Source organism: Candoia aspera, chromosome 5, assembly GCF_035149785.1.
Source record: "Candoia aspera isolate rCanAsp1 chromosome 5, rCanAsp1.hap2, whole genome shotgun sequence".
NCBI lineage: Eukaryota > Metazoa > Chordata > Lepidosauria > Squamata > Boidae > Candoia > Candoia aspera.
Window position 1 is genome coordinate 61,397,729 of NC_086157.1, and position 18,916 is coordinate 61,416,644.

At 36.8% G+C, this 18,916-nt stretch overlaps 1 protein-coding gene across 1 annotated transcript in view; it reads right to left on the reverse strand.

The window, feature by feature from the left end:
- The window catches only part of MORC3 (MORC family CW-type zinc finger 3), a 40,063-nt gene extending 26,712 nt beyond the window's left edge, over positions 1–13,351 (reverse strand). Inside the window, exons 1-5 of the mRNA XM_063305373.1 lie at positions 13,266–13,351; positions 7,549–7,621; positions 6,712–6,844; positions 5,822–6,036; positions 1,577–1,724 (exon numbers count right to left, since the gene is read on the reverse strand). Of these exons, the coding sequence (XP_063161443.1) occupies positions 1,577–1,724; positions 5,822–6,036; positions 6,712–6,844; positions 7,549–7,621; positions 13,266–13,307 (611 nt within the window). The 5' untranslated portion in view covers positions 13,308–13,351. The remainder of the gene's footprint in view (positions 1–1,576; positions 1,725–5,821; positions 6,037–6,711; positions 6,845–7,548; positions 7,622–13,265) is intronic.
- Positions 13,352–18,916: the final 5,565 nt, after the last annotated feature.

Consider the following 18,916-nt stretch of genomic DNA (forward strand, 5'->3'; position numbering starts at 1 on the left):
TGCGCATCTCTGGTGCTGCTTGCCATGCCCTAGGAAGCTGCAGCTGTCCCAGCCCAGTCCCTGCCACAATTGCCACCCTGCACTCTGACACTCCAGCTGCCTTGTGCTCTGCTGCCCCAGATGACCTTCAACATCTTCTTGTTCCTGCTGATGAGGCGTGCCCATCCTGGCTGCTGGCCCCGCCTGGAACTGGCTTCGTGCTGCAAAAAAAAAAACAAGGAAAGGAAAGGAAAAAAAAGGCAAAAAAGCAGCCCCAGAGCTGCAACGTGCCGGAAAGCCCTTTCGTGCCACACTCCTGGGCTGGACTGGGTTCATGCTGTGAGAAAAGTAAAAATCAGCCCCTGAGCTGAAGTGCAGTGTGAAGGCAGCCCCAGACCACCCCAGAAGCATGGCGCAACGAGGCTTTTTGGCACACTGTGGCTCAGGGGCTTTTCTTTTCTTTTTTTGCACCGCGAAGCCAGCCCCAGCCCGGCTCAGCAGCCAGGCGGGGTGTGCCTCCAGCAGTAGGAGCAAGAAGGTGAGAAGGTCAGCTGGGGTGGCAGGAAGCCAAAAGGGCATGAATGGGGGGAGATAGATGGTGGGGGCTGAAGTTCCCCTGTGGTTGTAAGTGCAGGCGGGCTGCCAAGCACCCAAGTTCTGATCACATGACCATGGGGACACTGTAACGGCCGCAACGTCGGGCACAGATCCTCAGTCTCTTTGTTCAGCACCGCCATAACTTCGAATGGTCGCTGAATGAATGGTCGTAAGTCAAGGACTACCTGTAAGCAAATATTGTACCTTATAAAGAAATTATTAACAAATTATTTTATTTTACTGCACTACAGAGAAATACAATATAAATGAAGGAAAGTACAAAATGGACCTAAGCATCAAAGCAAAATTTAAAAAATAGATCAAGAAAATCACCAAAATTTCTAATCAGTGCTTACAGTGTAAAGGCGGATGTATTTCTTGAAGGTACAGTAACTTCAAGACCCTTTCCTGGCTTTTGGAGCACTTCCCAGCATAAGTGTTTTCTCTACATGCATTTGCATGCAGGTACAGCATCCAGTTTGAGCCAGATGTTTCAGTGGCTGGAATCCAGCAGCAGCTGTACATCTGCCTGAATATATGCTGCTTCTTCCTCACCTAGTTGCTGATAATATAGGTGAGATTAGTTTTACTTTACGTTGGAAGAAAAAACGAAACAGAAGCCAAGCTAATTATAGCTTGCAAAAGAACAAGCCAATTGTTCAGAACTTGAAAAAAATGCTTCCTAAAACAGGTCATTTTGTTTTAAGCTCAGAACAAATATTGCGTGTTTTGTTTGAGGCTGGGATAAAACTCAACTCATGACTTTTTTGGTTTAAGTTTGAAACATTATAGATGTTTTGAGCTCTGAATGTTTTAAGCTCAGTTCATTCTGAGTCCTTTAACATTCTTTTACCTACAGAATTTGCTACGTAAATTTGAGTACAGTCCAATCCCACATTAATTTGTCATGTAAATATGAACTTAACCTTATTTTATATATGTACATTAGCAAATTAACATACAATAAAGTTACATTATCAACATTAAAATTTCCTCTTACCTACGAAGGTTCCAAATAATTATCCGTGTCCCTTTTTTTGATTTAATTGCATCAAGTTCTGCAAGCAGCTCCTCTTCAGTAGGAAACAAGGAATAGTCCAAAATAGCCCTCAAACTGGCTGTTGATTCATCTGGATTTATTACTTGGCGTAAAATATATTAAGGATGTAGAACATTTCAACTTTCTCAAAAAATGTTTGTCTCTTAGTCTTCCATATGAATCATTCATGAATTAAGACAGTAACTGATGGCCATTTCCTGCAGTTTTAAAAACCTCAAATAACAGAATGTTTCACTTCTATTGCTATCTAGACATCTTCTGGTCTTATGAGTATGTTCCAGAAGAGCTGGTAAATGTAATGGTGGCAATCTTTGATTCAATGCAAGACCTACAGATTTTTTTATTTTTGCAGTACCTGTACCACCTGAGTATTTAAAACTGTAAGCATACAGCATATATTTGCAATGTGCTTTTTTACCATAAAGTATACTACTAATTGTAACACATGTATTTTCAGCTTAGTTATTCTAACTGGCTTACAGGAGTTTATATTCCTATTCTAGATTTCAGTGGGGAACATATATTTCTGGTTCCTCCCTTTCACTTCTTAGAAGCACATCATATGAAATAAGAGGAGGATATATTGTGCAGCATTATCTCAATGAGCAGGCCTGCAACCACACATACATACTGTATATTCAGAATACATTTACAGAATGGTGTTTAACAAAATATGGAATCTGTAATAATATGTCCTGTTGTGGAATGTTTCTGCTCAACATTCCATCCAGACATCAAGTATTTCATTCCATTTTCCCAATCTCAGTTTTTCAACTTTTCCATAGATACAAGCTTCACTTGTCTTTATAGGTGTAGACCTAGATCTTTTGCTTCTAAAATGTGGATAGAGCTTATCTTTTTGGGGGTTAAGCTCTTTTGCCTACAAAGTACATAATACGGCGCTGAGCTCGCTGTCAAAAGTATATACAGTGAATTCTGAGACAAAAATTGAATTTCAGATCTGAAATCTCATGCTATGTGTGTGAGAAAGTGCTACGTCCTTGACATCCCCCTCTAGTAAATTTTGTTTCACGTCTTCTGAAGATGAAGACTACAGATTGTGCATTTACAGATATCCTGTTTGTTGACAGGACCTCTGTACATAATATTCAAGCATTTTGTGGTAAAGATTATGGTATCTGTACTTTTGAAGGGGGAGGCCAGTCTGTGTTCTTTTCCCAAAATAAGGTTACACCTTGAAATATGCAAAAACTGCATATGCTTTCCTGGCTCTTAATTGCCTATGGAACTGCTCTAGAATTGTCTCCTTGAGCCTTGCTGATTTAGCAAAATAAAGGACTATTGTTACAGGGAATAACCATATCAGAAGCTGCAGGAGCTATTGCTACTAGATTTACATGACAGTAATCAAAATAAGGAGCACTGCCTCTGTTTCTTGCGACTCTTGGCTTCTACTGCCTATGGCTAGCTAGGCAAACAAACAGGCTACAATTTCCTGATTTGGAATCTTCCTTTCACACTCTTGGCTTAACCTGTAGTCTGGAAAGGAAACAAGCATCTTTGGCTAATATTTTGTTCATTAGTATTGGCAAAGGAATCAGCAATTAAGTTTTTCATTATGAGAGGACTGCAGATAGGGGCAGAGTACAGAATTAGAAATCACCAAAAAAAAATGTAATGGAAAAAAGGCAAAACAAAAATCAGTTTGTAAAAGAAATTAAGGTTTTCTTGCTTCTCAAAATAGTTTAGGCCCATCTTATTTTCCTGATATGCAGATGTTTTCATGCCAAGATATTAGAGACAACCTAATTTTAACATTTGTGTGGGTAAATATGTGGGGAAGAGACATACTTAAAATTTGCTGTTTTTAAGCCTCCAAACAGTGTTGAGAATCATTTGGAGCTACATTTGAGGGATAGCCATAATCTGAGGACATCATATTAGAAAACAGAAAAACCTTCTTATGGAATATTATGGCAGGATAGACAGAGAACTATAATATTTAAGTAATGACTATCATCGTCCAGCTTTTCCATTCTTTGGAATAAAACAAGAATATTTTGTTTTCTGAACAATTCTGCAAGGCAACAGATTCATGGTGATAAAGATATGCTGAAGTTGCAACTTAATTCTGTACCCTTTTACTTAGACCTAATCATTAGTATTTTAATTAGAATTTATTCTCAGGTAAGTACACATACAATCATGACTAGAGTTAATATATTTCTCTTTTCCTCCAAAGAACTGTGAGAAATAATCAAATGTAGCGTTGTTGTTAGTTGCCATCAAGTCATTTATGACTCATGGTGACCTATATATAACAGAATGAAATGCTGTTCGGTCTTGCGCCATATGCCTGACTGTTCCATTGTTTGCATCCATTGTTGCGGTAATTGTATCAATCCATCACATAGTAGGTCTTTCTCTTTTCCGCTGGCCCTCAACTTTACCAAACATGATGTCCTTTTCAAGCAAATGGTCTTTCCTGACGATGTGCCCAAAGTATGAGAGTCTAAGCCTAGTTACCTTTACCTCTAGGGAACATTCTGGTTGTATTTCTTCTAAAAGTGATTTGTTTGTTCTTCTGGCAGTCCATGGTATTTTCAATAATTTTCGCCAACACCACAATTCAAATGCATCAATTCTTCTATCTTCCTTTTTTAATGTCCAACTTTCACAGGCATATGTGGCAATTGAGAAGACCATGGCGTGAGTCAGACACACCTTTGTTTTTAAACTGACGTCTTTACTTCTGAAAACTTTAGATAGGTCTTTGATGGCAGATTTTCCCAGCACGATACATCGTTTGATTTGATTACTACTTCCTTTGGCATTGATCGTTGATCCGAGAAGAATGAAATTGTTGACAACTTCAATTTCTTCTCCATTTATTGTGACATTGTTTATTGGTCCATTTGTGAGTATCTTCATCTTCTTCACATTCAGGTGTAGTCTGTATTGCTGACTACAATATTTGATCTTCATCAGCAAGACTTCAAGTCGTCTTCATTTCCAGCAAGAAAGTTGTATCATCTCCATATCACAGGTTGTTAATGAGTCTTCCACCAATTCTGATACCCCATTCTTCTTCGTACATTCCTGCTTCTCAAATTATTTGTTCAGCGTACATATTGAATAAGTAGGGTGAAAGTATGCAACCTTGCCGCACACCTTTTCCGATTTTGGACCACTCGGTGTCACTGTTTTCTGTTCTTACGACTGCCTCTTGATCCGTGTACAGGTTGTAGCAACAGCTGCTCTTTTTTTCTGTTCACACAATCAGTGGTCTCCAGGTGAATGTGTGCCTCTCCGCACCAAAGTCAGGGGAATTTTATGAGTTGTTATAGAATATGCTGAGCATCTCCCTAAAAACATCTATGCTTTCTTACCTAGCTACACTATGTGCAACTCACTTACCTTTTATTGATACACTGTGGTTAGTATTAAGTATAGTAAAAAAGCCAATTTAAGAGTAATAGCTAAATTGAAATTTCCAAGGGTTTTGCACTGACTTTATAGTGAGAGAGGGTCGGAGGACTCTGCAACCCCCGTGAAAGCACAAGGGTGGGATGCCAGGTTGCAATCCCTAGAGGCAATGGTGCTGAAAATATCGTTGGCTTTGTGGGACCCAGTCGGGGAGAGAAGGGAGCACCACTCCCGACAGTCGTCCCCCTCTCCTCCCCCCTCCCGGGGTGCGAGGGTGAAAGGTCGGAGGAGACATCGGGTGGGTTCACCATCTAGCAGCCCCAGACGATCGTCCCCATCGCCCCCACGGCATTTGGATGACCAAGGAAGGAGAATGGAATGAAAGGGGGGAGAGGAGACATCCCAAAGTGAGGATTTCGGATTCCACCCCCCCAGATGAAAGATCGATGGGTGCTAAGCGAAAGGCTGGGCAGAAGGAGAAGAAGAAGGGCCCGCTGGCTGCTAGATACAGGGACTTTACGGTCAAGTTTGGTGGGGACCCCACGAAGCTGTCATTTTTCCTGACAAATGCGAAGAGCTATGTGGAGGAATTTGGGATGCTGTTTCCTTTGGAGAGAGCTAAGATAAATGCGGTGGCCACCAAACTAGAAGGCAGGGCAGCTGATTGGTTTGTACAATTGACTGAGATGGAGGCCCTAGAATTGACCGACTGTGAAACAATTATCCTGTACGTATGTGCTTGGAGACATACAGTTTGAACTGTCTATTTCCCAGAGAAAAAAAATACCAAAAGGATATTTTCCTTGTTGAATGATATTATCGGAACAATTACATGTTCTGCCTTTGTAATGTCCAAGAATGTCTGTGACAACAGGCCCACGCTCATGAGTTCTCCATTCTTGGTGAAAACAATTGCATCTTTTCCCAGCCGCATAGATCCTGATTTAAATCCATTTCCATACAATCCAACAGGAACGGGGCCATTCGGTGTAACTTTGTCACTGAAGCCAAAGCTGAAATGTGTTTGGAAAGATGAAAAGAACTTTAATGTTTTATTGCTCATATCAGAGCTGAATATCCAAGTAAATATTCTTCTTTTAACTTGAAATACAATGCAACTTTAACCTGGTTAACAAATACATAGAAAAATACATTTTAGAAGCACCTTTTGGTATAACTGATGTCCTGCAATGTACAATAAGTAATATTCTGCTAGACCTTTATAATACATTATAAATTATTTATAGAATCCAAAACTGACAAAATAGGTCCTTCATGTATTTAGATTGTAGACTCAGAACATAGCAGGATAAAGCTGTACATCCTGGTTTCTAGTAGTTACCTGTGCCCACCCAACCTCTCATTTTAAATGTGAACAAAAGCCTACAAATGTATATTTGGAGCATACAGATGCCGCTGATATATTCAGCCACTAGTATCCAAACAGGATTATGTATACAGGATGTTATTCACACTGAATTTGCTATGAAACTACAAAGAAAGCATTCACTGTAATACTAACCTGTTTTAATATAATCTCTGTAATACATTCATTGTAAATAATCAGTTCTATTTAAATAAAATTGTTCAATATTTCACCACAAATTAGGCTTTGTTTATATACAATTATATAATTAGATATTAAGGTATCTGGTCAGCATGGATAAGGAAAAGTAAACCTTACTTACCTCAACATCTTATGTAATTTATCTGCATTCATACCATTTCCATTATCCATGAATGTTAAACACACATTCTCATTTATAATTGTTTTGTCAATCCACAACTGTTTAGCACTTACATCTGGATCATATGCATTATCTAAAAATAAAGAACAATGCAAAACTATTATTAGGATTATCATGATGATTTACATAACTATTCTTCTCTCTAGCTGTAGTCATCATTTGCATCAATTTGTTGTAATGCTAGAAACGTATCCATAAAATAGACTTATGTAAATTTAAAAAAAATGTTCTACCACTACAAACAATCCAACAAAAATCTTAGTCCTTAGCTTTCTGAGATCTTCTAGGTGGAGGCTGGACTAGAAGTCAGAAAAACATAGTGGAAGAAGGCAATGACAAACCACTTCTGTACTGTTTCCAAGCGTACAGACATAATTGTGTTTACCAAGTCACCAGGAATTGAGTTAGACTGTAAGACATTTTACCTTTATCTTTTATAGGGAGCTATATTTATATGTTTTATCTTTGCTTGCCACCTAGAGTTCTTTTGGTTAGATGGGCAACTGTATAAATTTGTCAAATAAATAAATGTTATGTATCCTCTTACTTTACAATATAAATTTACCTGCTGAAATGGTGTTCATTAAATATTCTGTAGCTTAGGTCAGTAGAAATTAACTGCAAATCTAGAATATAAGGACTAGGTTGGAATACCTACATCATGAGTTCCAAAGATGCCTGAAAACAGACATTACCTGTGCTTTGAACTATATACAGAAATGCACTGTAAATAAACAAAATAGTTTGAGTTGAATAACTAAAATACTGTTCACATACCTATAAGTTCAGCCACAGCACTGAAAGGCCAAGTGTGACTGGTCGAGTTTGTATGCAAAAATTTGGGACACAACTGAAATGAAAGAAAATTTAATGGTTAACACAAAGCATTTTTATTTAAAACTCTTTCTGAAATATAAACTTTACCTGATGCTCAAAGGCTGCAAAGATTTACCTAAAGATAATATTGCAGAGATATTTGTATTAGCTGTTGTTTGTGGTTTATAAATACTTTAAAGAAAAAAGATATACAGGAAGTTGGAATACTTCAAATATTATTCGAAGTATACATTGGGGTTTTAACATAAATGGCCTTATGAATCAGCTGGGATAGGTAGCTGTCTTATATCTGTATGACCTGAGTATGTCCCACAAAGTATTTGTGAAGGGAGGACAAAGAGGAGAATATTTTTACTTCCTTTTCAACTTCCTTCTTGAATATTCTTCTTGGTCTTGGATGTAAGTTCCAAGGGACCGGCTCTTCCTGTGACACTATACAGTAAGCTCTTACAAGATGTGGCCGTAGCCACTAGCTAAAATGGTTTAAAGGGTCTGATGGAGGTTAAAGAAGTAAAAACACTGCTGAGACCCTGTATATGATTGCAGTGCGATATAAATGTGATAGATAAATGGAAAGAAGAGTGGACTTAGGAGATGCTCATGGAATGTAATGGTAACATCAAAAAGGAACACTGCAATTCAAAAAGTAAATGTTCAGCATTGTTTTCAAATGGACAGTGTCCAATGGTATGAACATAAAAGATGGCTGAAATCTCATGATCTTAGCATTTTCACCTTGAGGTCTCTTGTGAAAGCTCTGAAATTCTGTGAAACTTACTAATGTTCTGAGATCTGAGCCAGTTTGGTCTAGTGGTTAAGGTGCTGGGCTAGAAACCAGGAGACCGAGAGTTCTAGTCCCGCCTTAGGCATGAGAGCCGGCTGGGTGACCTTGGGCCAGTCACTCTCTCTGAGCCCAACTCACCTCACAGGGTTGTTGTTGTGGGGAAAATAGGAGGGGGAAGGCATATGAGGTATGTTTGCTGCCTTATTTATAAAAATAATAAAGGCAGGATAAAAGTAAAGTAAAATAAATAAATAAATCTTGACATGCGCACATACAGTATTATTTAATATTAATTTCAGAGTTTTATCAGCACTACTTGGAGGCTGTTACAGGCATTGAATTGTCAATGTGGCAAAAAGCATAAATAATAAATGTATGGTGTACAGCAGGACAAGTGTACAGCAGCATTTTTATTACTTTATGTATGGTGTACAGCAGGAGCAAATCAAGCTTTCAAAGACTGTTGCCCCACATCCAATTCCAATCAAAATTTTAAAATGTGAGGGCCCTGGGACCCCATAGGGAACTTAACACATAAAGAAGGCCAATTGTTTTAATATAAAATTATTCTTCAGTGCCTAAATGCTAGCTTGTTTGCTAACGAAGCAATAATAGATGAATATAGTTGGGTTTCAAGAGGATCTAGGTTGAGCACGTGACTGACAGCAGGAAGGCTTGGGGTAAAGAAGATCTGCTGATTATCAGAAAGCAGGAGCATGAGTTTCTAGGGGGTTCCAGGTATTCAGAAACTACCTGTCACCGAAGTTACAAGGCCACCAACTAACCTGCTGTAACCTAAAGGCTCATTATAATAGTAAGAAACATGCCCAGAGGTGGAGATTTTAGAAAAACATACTACATGCTAAGGGATATTATGGAATAGCATGTAATGTGTAAAGCTTCTGCGCAGGTGCTGAGAAAATCAGCCAATGAGAGAGTTCTATTGCCTTTACTTCCTTGCTGAAGAAATGTATAAAAGCTGTTGTTTGCCTCTGCTGAGGTGCTCTTCTTGGTAAAAGTCCTCCTTTGTCTCAGATGTCTGAAATAAACAAGTAAACAAAGGGTTCTCGTGTCTTGCACATTATTGGACAAGCTGCACTGGGTGAATGAACCACCAGTTTGTGGACAACAAATGTGCAAGGACAAAAAGAAAATAATTATAAAAACACAGCTTCTTGACAAACACTTTTAGAGGAAGATGGATGGAGCCTGTATAATCTACTCTTCTCTAAGATTCCAGCTGTGACTATGAATTAATCTTTAATAACTTGCTTTAGATACAATTCAGATAATTCCTTAAGGTTAACTATTAAAAATAACCAAGATCCACTAACCATATAGCTTTAGTGCAATCAAGGTACTTCTAATTAACATTAATATTATGAAAAAGAACATAACACTATTCCTCTGGGGTAAGATTCTTCCTTGAACCAAACCTCAGAGAGTCAGTAAAACTGATTTGAGGCAGTGAAAATAGCCCAATCTTAATCCTCAGTAACAAGGAGGATATATTAACTATACTGTAGGTTGGTGATATTCTTTTGGAATAAACAGCAAAAGAGTGATTAGAACACAGAATTTAGAAAGTTATAAATGGACTAAGGGTCCAGATGGATTTGAAATAAGAATTTGACATTAATCATAAGAATTTGACATTAATCATAATCATTAATCCCTCCCATGGGCAAATGCTGTTGTTTTGAATTCTTAAAAGAAAGCATGATAGGATGGGAATTTGAATATTGGACACCAAAGAGAACCAGAAAGAACTAAAGATTACAATTGCAAAACATTTTAACATTAGACATATTGGAGGATATTTGTGAGTAATAGATCCAGAAGTTAATCTTAACAGCGTCTGCTATCATAGATACAGTGTCTTTAAAAGATGTTATGGAAAAGGGACAAGTTTTACTGGGTAAGACTGAAACTGATCTTATCAGTTTAAATCCACTTTAAAAATGATAAATTTTAAAATGACAAGCTACAAGAATTATATGGAAAAGATGCTATACTGGATATACAAATGAAACTGGCTGATGTCCTAATAATGAAAAGGGATATACAAATGGCAAACCAAAAGAGTGATCATGGTAACTTTCCTATATTGGATTTACAAAAGAGACTTGTTAAAACTTTGAAGGATTTTGTGAGAAGGGACAAAGAAAAAATGAAAAGAAAACAAGCTCTAGGACATTATTTGAAAGGATTAAAGATCAAGATTGTTAAAAGTAAAAGGAAGGAATGTAAATTGGGTTTATTTGATCAAGATTAAAATAGATATGTTATTTCTGGTAACCTTGAATGGATTTTGCAGACCAGGACTGAATGATGAGGTTTTAAGGATTTGTTTATAGATAAGAGATAATATATAGGATGAAGAGATTGTTTGTTGTATTTTAAATGAAGATGATTGTTAAAATTGTTTATACTTGTTGTGAAGGGGGAAGTGACTTCCTTATATATTTCTTTTCTTTTTCTTTGCTATTTTATTTATTCATTTATTTACTATCCTGTCTTTTTTATTTTTATAAATAAGGCGGTGAACATACCTAATATTATTTTTTCTTTCTTTTCTATTTTTATTTATATATTTTTTGCACTTTCTATTTATTCTTTTATTTTTTGTATTTGTCATTAGTTTTTATCTGTTTAACCGTAATGTTTAATAAAATAATTATTTAAAAATTCTCCTTCATTCTCTAGTCCTGACTCAAACCATTTCAATGTACTTCTTTCGTACACCCAGTTTTATATTCAATTCAGTTATTCATTCATTCTACTTTTTCCTCACACATTTAAGTAATCCATTTTATGTGCTTTTTTATAATATTATCATAAGCATTCTCTAATACATGAATCTATAAATAATTTAAACAACCAAGAAGATATCACACATCTTTGTTTATTCCCTGTTCAGTGCTGACCCATTTAGAAAGCATTCTGTTTATTCTCACACACTAATCTATGCCATATTCAGAACCTCTTACTGTATCAACATTGTAGCTTTCACTAATTCAATCATGATCATCAATAACAACAAATGCATCATGCTTTTGGATTCATTCTTGTTCCATACGCATACGTGAATAGATTTATGCCTGAAGTGACATTTTTCTAAGCAGATACTGCTCAAACTGTCATTATTTGATTGGTACTGTCATTATTGTCATTTATTATTTGGTGTCAAATGGCCCAACAGCTTTTTCTGTTCTCCTGTCTTATACCTACCCATTTATTCTTGTCAACTAATAGGGCAATTTTTTCTCCTAGATAAAATTATTTCAAACTTCTGTGCAATTTTTCTGCAAACTTATTCCATTATCATCTTTACTGGAATGTGTGACCATCACTAACCTATAAAATCCTATTTCTTACATTATGACGTGTGGTTACATCAATAAACTTTACTTACTTACTATAAAATCCTATTTCAATACATACAAACAAGGATCTTCCATATCCTATGGTCATTACCAAATGGGCCTACAGATACTGACCTCCATCAAGGCTTTCAGATAATGATTATTAATAAGATAGAGAAGTTACCTGTTTAGCACTATATTTAATATCCCTGCTAATGGCGAAGCCATACCAGTCCATTTTAGCATATTTTGGCCAGTAGGCCCCAAGTGCAATCCAATTTTATCCCAGGCACGCTGTGTAAAAAGGATATCCAGGTATAAATTACCTTGCAAGTCAAATTACTGTGGCCAGTCCAGCATCTCACCAAGTAAAAGATATATAGTATACTGATACATATTCAGGATTCATGCTTATTTTCCCAAGCAATTAATACTGCCATGGTTTTTATCTCACTACTGTGGCTTTTATAGTCTTATAGTTAACTGTTCTGTTGTTGTTACTATTTTATCACTTACTGGTTTCATTATGGCTTTGATTTAAAGTACTTCTTAGCCAAATGGCATTAGGTAAACATTTCTGAAGCAAAAATCTTTAGCATACTAGATCCCAGGTGCAACCTGTGACTTTTCTTACAAAAAAGATCTTAGACAACATGACAAGGAAACGTTATTGCCCGAGACTGCGACAAATCACCATCGGACTCCAAGCGCTGCACTAAATGGATCAATTAGGCAGCTGCCCGTGTTTATACCAATACTACAGCATCGGCATTTTACAAGCAAAGCCACGGCTATTAAGATCATGTTGCTGTTGTTGACCCCTCCCACTTCCAGAAAATCGAAAGCTATGTCTAACATCCAGATTGGTTGCTTCCTTGGGATTCTCACTTTTTGTCGTCGTACCACCACCATATTTTCCACGAGAAAGAGCCCTAACTATTATGAGATTGCAACTAAAATCCTAATAAAACGATATAACTGCAGAGTCCCAATAAAATTCCCGTGCATTTAAAGATTTGAACGGAAAGTATCATTTCAGTAGATGTGCTTTATCTCCCTTTCAACCTACAAAGAAGTAATTCAGATCTGACATTATTTCCGTTTTTAATACAGTTCTTAAACCTATGTAAATTATTTAAGACATTGGTAAATGGAAGAGTTCTCAACGATGCGGTTCTGCAATACTAAAACAGAAAACCAAATACGACTTCACCGCAAAAATCCGTCATAAGAAACAAACAAACAACCCCTCTTCTACTTCTCAACATAGCCAGATCCGTCGCACGGAACTATAAAATCAGAAAAGAAAGCGGGAATCCGAGATTGGAAAACACAAACCTTTCCTCCACCCCACCCCCAGTGCAAGTGCCGTCGGAAGAAACAAGGGCGCAGTCATAACTACACCGAAAGTCTTTTGCTTGGCTTCACAGACTGTGTGAAAGCGACCCTCCTTCCCTCCCCTTCTTTCCCCTGGCAAAAAAACAAGAAGGTCTTATTCTGTCTCTCACCGCACTAAGAAGAATCCCACTCTGGGTCCGCGCCGCCGCCATTTTAGCTCCACTACAAAAGCCGCAACCAACCTAAAGCTTTCTCTTTCCCCTATTTCAGATACTTCCGGGGCGGGGCCGGGAAAGGGGAAATGTATGTTTTCCTTCGCTTTCTTTCTGTGTGTTGTTAGCTGCAGCTTTGAGTGTTGTGGAATTTTTTTTTACTATGCTCATGTAGAAGGCATCAGCTATCGCGTACTTTTCTAGAGTCTTTTATTCCTAGCGTTTGCATTTCCTTTCGTAGCTGTACCTCTCTCTCTCTGCCTCCACCCACCCGAGGGAACGCTTCATGCATTAGATAAAGAGGACTATCACACCATAGCTTTGCCACAATAAATCTGATCCGACGCAGTGTTGCACGTTGTCTGCTCATTTAGTAAAGTGAAAACAAGTATAAATTGCAGAATGAGACTTGGAAGTGGCCCTAAGTACATGGCCATCTAGTGGTTGTCCTGATTTTTGAAGTCCTAGTTTTAGTTAGCCAGATAAACTTCCAGAGCATCTTAGAAATACTAGCAGCGAGCCAAGCTTTAAAGTTTAGGATCTGAAAAAAAATGACACGAAAAGTGATAAAAATAGAAGATGTTATACCCTGAAGTTTCCAGAACATATGATGCTATACACGTGACCTACCAATCAAATATAGAAAGTTTTGGCCATTTGAACACTTACACTTTTTAACTGACAAAAGACAGTTGCTGAAAATGTTCCTGTTTGTTTTCTCAAGGGCTTGATAGCTGGATTGTTTGCTGTGCAAGTTCTATACTGATCAGTGCTTAATTAAATTCTTAGGGGATAATGCATTAGAGGAAATCTTTTATCTTTCAAACCAGTAGCACTACTACTACTTCTCCTGGCATGCTTCCAGGCCTTATCAGTTAAAACTGGAAGAAATGAGCCTAAATGGAAAATGTAAGTAATGTCAAGCAAAGGTAATAATGTGTTTAAAAATTCAGTACATTTGAGTATCTCTGTAATCTTTTCTCATAAGATCCTGGAATTGTAGCTTGGTTTTTAAAGAATGCTTTTAATTAAAGCAAAGTGACAACCTCTGACATTATCTTTATTTCTAAGAATGCCTCCTTGCCCATAGATATTCATAAAATAAATGGTAGGTGGTTGCAGCTCAGGACTCTCTTTGGAAGAGTGCCTGCCTGCTGGTAGTAGGAAGAAAGTTTAATTGGGAATATCCTGGGAGGATTCTGGAGGCTATAGGTGGTGTTTGAAAAGAACCTCAAAATTTACCTTTTAATAAATTGATATTTTGGGGAATGGGCTACTTGGGAATGGGCAACCTTCTACATTTTATGAGAGCACACATAAAGCACTACCTTTCCAAAGTTGCAATCACTTTTAATGGCAGGGGAAGGGAAAATGAAAAATGGGAGAGGCAGTTACGTTAGATGTTAACCATAAACCAATCAGCAGTAAGGTGTGACACAGAACTTCCTGTGTTGATTAGCTACTTAACAGATATAGTGTAGATGATGCCTCAGTTTATATAATCCTTGAGAAATGGTGTTGCCATTCCAAAGTTTCCACTTGGGGTCGTTCCCTTTTCATGGGGAGACCCTATTTCCTCTAGACGTCTTGAATAAATAGCTGCTTGATTCCCCTGCTCTGCGTGATCAATTGGCTGTTAAATTGAGCCGGGTGAACAACTAAGAAGCCCGCATTTTGCGTGCAACATTTCCATTAATGGATTTGCAGTTTGAATTAATTACAATCCTGGGAGTGATTCAGATAACATGAAACTGAAATGGTCCAAGATTAGACTTCTGGAAGCATTTTTAGAAACTTCAGGAAAGAGGAAAAAAATGCCCTGCAGAACAATGCTATGTTAATACTATGTAAACAATCTATATTCTCTTAGCATCCATCCATCCATCCATCCAGTTTACTGAACCCATGTGATATAATAAGCTGGTCAAGGGAAGGCAAAAACACTCCAGTCCAGGTCAGATTTGTTGCTCAATATAAAAAAGTTGTAGTAGTTTACATTTATAGTTTCTTTTGTTGATAAAAAGGTTGCACCTATCAGTAGGTCACTCACTGTTGTATTCAGTCCACATTCATTCAATACTCATACCCTATATATCCTTTACCACACATACTTCTTAATTATATCATTTTCATAGCATTCAAACTTAATGTTTTTCCTGATATATTCAACTCACACTTCTGTGAAACAGAGCAGGCAGAACAGCACTCTTATATAGAGCTTCTTTTGACAAATATTCGCTCCTTACCACAGACCACTACATTATACCAGCATTTGCAAATCTAGTTTTTTCCATTAAATTCTCTATCATTAATAAACATTCTACCATGATACATAATTCAATCTACTTGCTCTAGATTTTTGCCATCTATCTCTACTGCTAGCATATGACAGTCACTCAGTTTTTCCAGCCGAACACAGCTACTTTTGTCTTTGATATATTAATTTGTAATGAAGTGTTGCATTATATGATCTATGTAACATTCACTGCAAATCATTTATATAGATTTTCAGTCAACAATATGACATCATCTACATACAAAAACAAGTATATATCACACTCAGATCAACACAAATCTAATATTACCATAAATCATTCCTAATACATGTGCAGTACCTATAAATCCACTAAGCAACCAAACATTCTTGCATTATTCCCTGGTCAATGCTGAATTGTTCAGAAAGCATTCTATCTATTTCTACGTATTATTTATTTCAGTGCTATACTATTCTTGTTGTATTCAGCAACCAACCTTCAATTCCATATTAGTAGAAAATATTCCATGTTTCAATACTGTAATTGGTTTATATACTGCATTAGTCCAGCTGAAATATATTCAGTACATGAAGTAGATAACAAAATATAGCAATATTAATAATGCAGAACTATAAAATAAAAACAGTGGATAACTATAATAAAATAATTGGGATTTCTTCAATTACTCCAGCTATGTCTGCAGTCTTACCAATTTTAAATGTTCTCACAGCATTTATGACTTTCTTTTTATGCATTTTAATACAGCAGAATGTTTGAAAGAGATCACATAAAGGGCATCAGGACTCTCTCCATCTGTCCATCAATATACTGTAATAACTCAGAAAACAACAAAATGTGACCAAATGAAGTATACATTTGAGAGAGGAAGTCAGCTAAAGAGTTTGAAAATGGGCCAGATCAAACCAAATCCCCCCAATTTCTCAGTGAAAGAATGAGATGAGACTGAATATTTGTATATTTTGAGAACTTTCGTTTCCTGCTAAAACTATGAATCACAAACTGAAACCAAATAAGATACTTTCAGTTGCCAAAGTGTACACACTTTTCAGACTCAGTTTCTGATTAACTTTCTCTCCTGACTGTAATTTATTGAAAGACAACAAATGAAGAGGAGACAACATATAAAGTGTAGACAGATCTACATTTACATTAGATCTTTCATTCTGATATTCCAAAGCATTGGTTACACATACATAAAAAGCTTTATCAAACATCTGATGTGAACTTGAGTTAATCAAAACTTAAGTGTGGTGTTTCCCATTTCAACTTACTTAAAAGCAAACTTGTAAGAAAAGTAGCTCTGAACATAACCTAGGCCATCCAATATATGTGTTCTAACTTGCAACATGGTTTTTTTAAATAAAGAGTTGTATTTTGAATTAATAAATAATCTAAGACTATTATTTCTTTCCAGGATGTAAGCTGAATCTAGTTAAGAAAGGCATTATAACTTACAAAGCCATTTGTACCAATTAAATGTAGTTGCATTTTGTATTCTTTCTTTCTTAGCAGAAAAAGAAAAGCAAAAAAGGTAAAATTACTGAGCCCATCCTGGTCTTTTGTAATGATCAATGGTAGAATCAAACTTTTCTGTTCTGTTTATCCCACTCTTCAGGGAAAATAAAACCCAGCATCTATGCAAGTTTTATAATTATTTCATAAATAAACATTTCAGTCTCAGCATTATCCTGCAAATAACAATGCTCTCTAAAGCACCTACAGTAGCGAGTTGTCTCCTTGCTTGAGAGGCCTAGGTACAGAACTGATCTTTTGCATCCACAGAATTTTCTCTCATATAACCTTTTTAAAATAGTGGCACAGCTGGAGAAACTACTTGTGTCAGTTATCATTTAACCACAAATGCATTAGGAAGCCTGGTTCAGACACTTGATAAATTCCTGATTTGCTAACAAGGCCCTATCTCCAGAAGAGTTGTTTTTTTGCTTTATTGGGCAAAAAAACACTACATTCCCAATACAACTGACTTTCACTTATATGCCACATGTGATACAAGCAGCAGCATTTCATATCTTAACGTCATAAGCAGAGGTTTGTTTTTGTTGTTCTTTTGATTAAGGTTTATTTTTTATTTTGTGTAGGATTTGCTATTAGGTTTTCTTCCTCATTTTGGTTTTTATATATTATTGTTAGGCTGAACCAATCCACTGCAGGATAAAAGGCCTCTTCCTTGAAGGTTATGGACCGTAATCCACCATGCTGGTCCAGCGTGGGTTGGTAGGTATATGCTTTTTGACTTCCCAGACTAGGATTGAGTGTGAGTGACTGCCTCAAGACATGCAGTTTCCATCCGTAAGGGAGGACTAGAACCTGGGTCTTCCGACTCCCATCCTAGCCCAGCACCTTAAATGCCCAACCATACCAGCTTTCTTCTATGCATCATAGTGTTACAAATAAAAAAAAAATCCTGAAAGAACAAGAAGGGCATCCCTAACAAAATCTAACCAGAAATTCCAGTTCAACCACCTCTATCTTCTCTACAGGAAATTCTGGACATGGTCCAAAATATAAGGTCTTAATGCAACCATGTAATATGTGATTTGTTTGCCTGATTATACTTATTTTTTGTCATTATTTTCAAGAGTCATTTCCTTTATTGTCCCTTTTCCAATAAAATCTGTTACATTTTTAGAGATTGGGATCATTTGTTCCAGACAACCTGGAACTATGTCCAGCTATCCAACAGTGTAAGACTGTTGAAGGAAGCTGACGACCTGAAAAAGTTTATGAAAACTAGTAAAGCAGTTTGGATAATAGATGTTATAATACCTTATGAAAACTAGTTTCTTAAGCTAAAGTCACTGCAGCCAAAACGGTTTCCTGTATCCTGGATGCCTTAGAGAATAAATAACTGGAGAGTGATTGGCACTTTATGGAAAAAAATCTATTATTGTATTTTGGACAGACATCAGAGGGAAAAATGTTTCGACATTAGTTGCTGTGTGCTAAGGTTACACATGTTTTTCTTAGCTATACCCCCAGGATTTGGATTCAAGATAATCAAAACTGCAGATTTTTCATGCATGGAAGCTGGCAATCAATCAATCAATCCACACACACACACACACTGGAAGGACAACTCTGCATCTGATTTGCAGCAATGGATTGTGGTATCTTGTGGTTTGTTAACAATTGAATTAGTCTTTTTTTTTTTACAAAGGGAAAAAGACTTTTGAGCTGTATGGTCAAATCCTTTGGAATTACTCTTCTTAAAGGATAATTTCCAGACCTTTTTCCTGCTTTGCTTTTTTATTGCTATGCTTATCATTTGCACTTGTATTTTATTCTTTAATGCAATGGCATGTATTTATATCT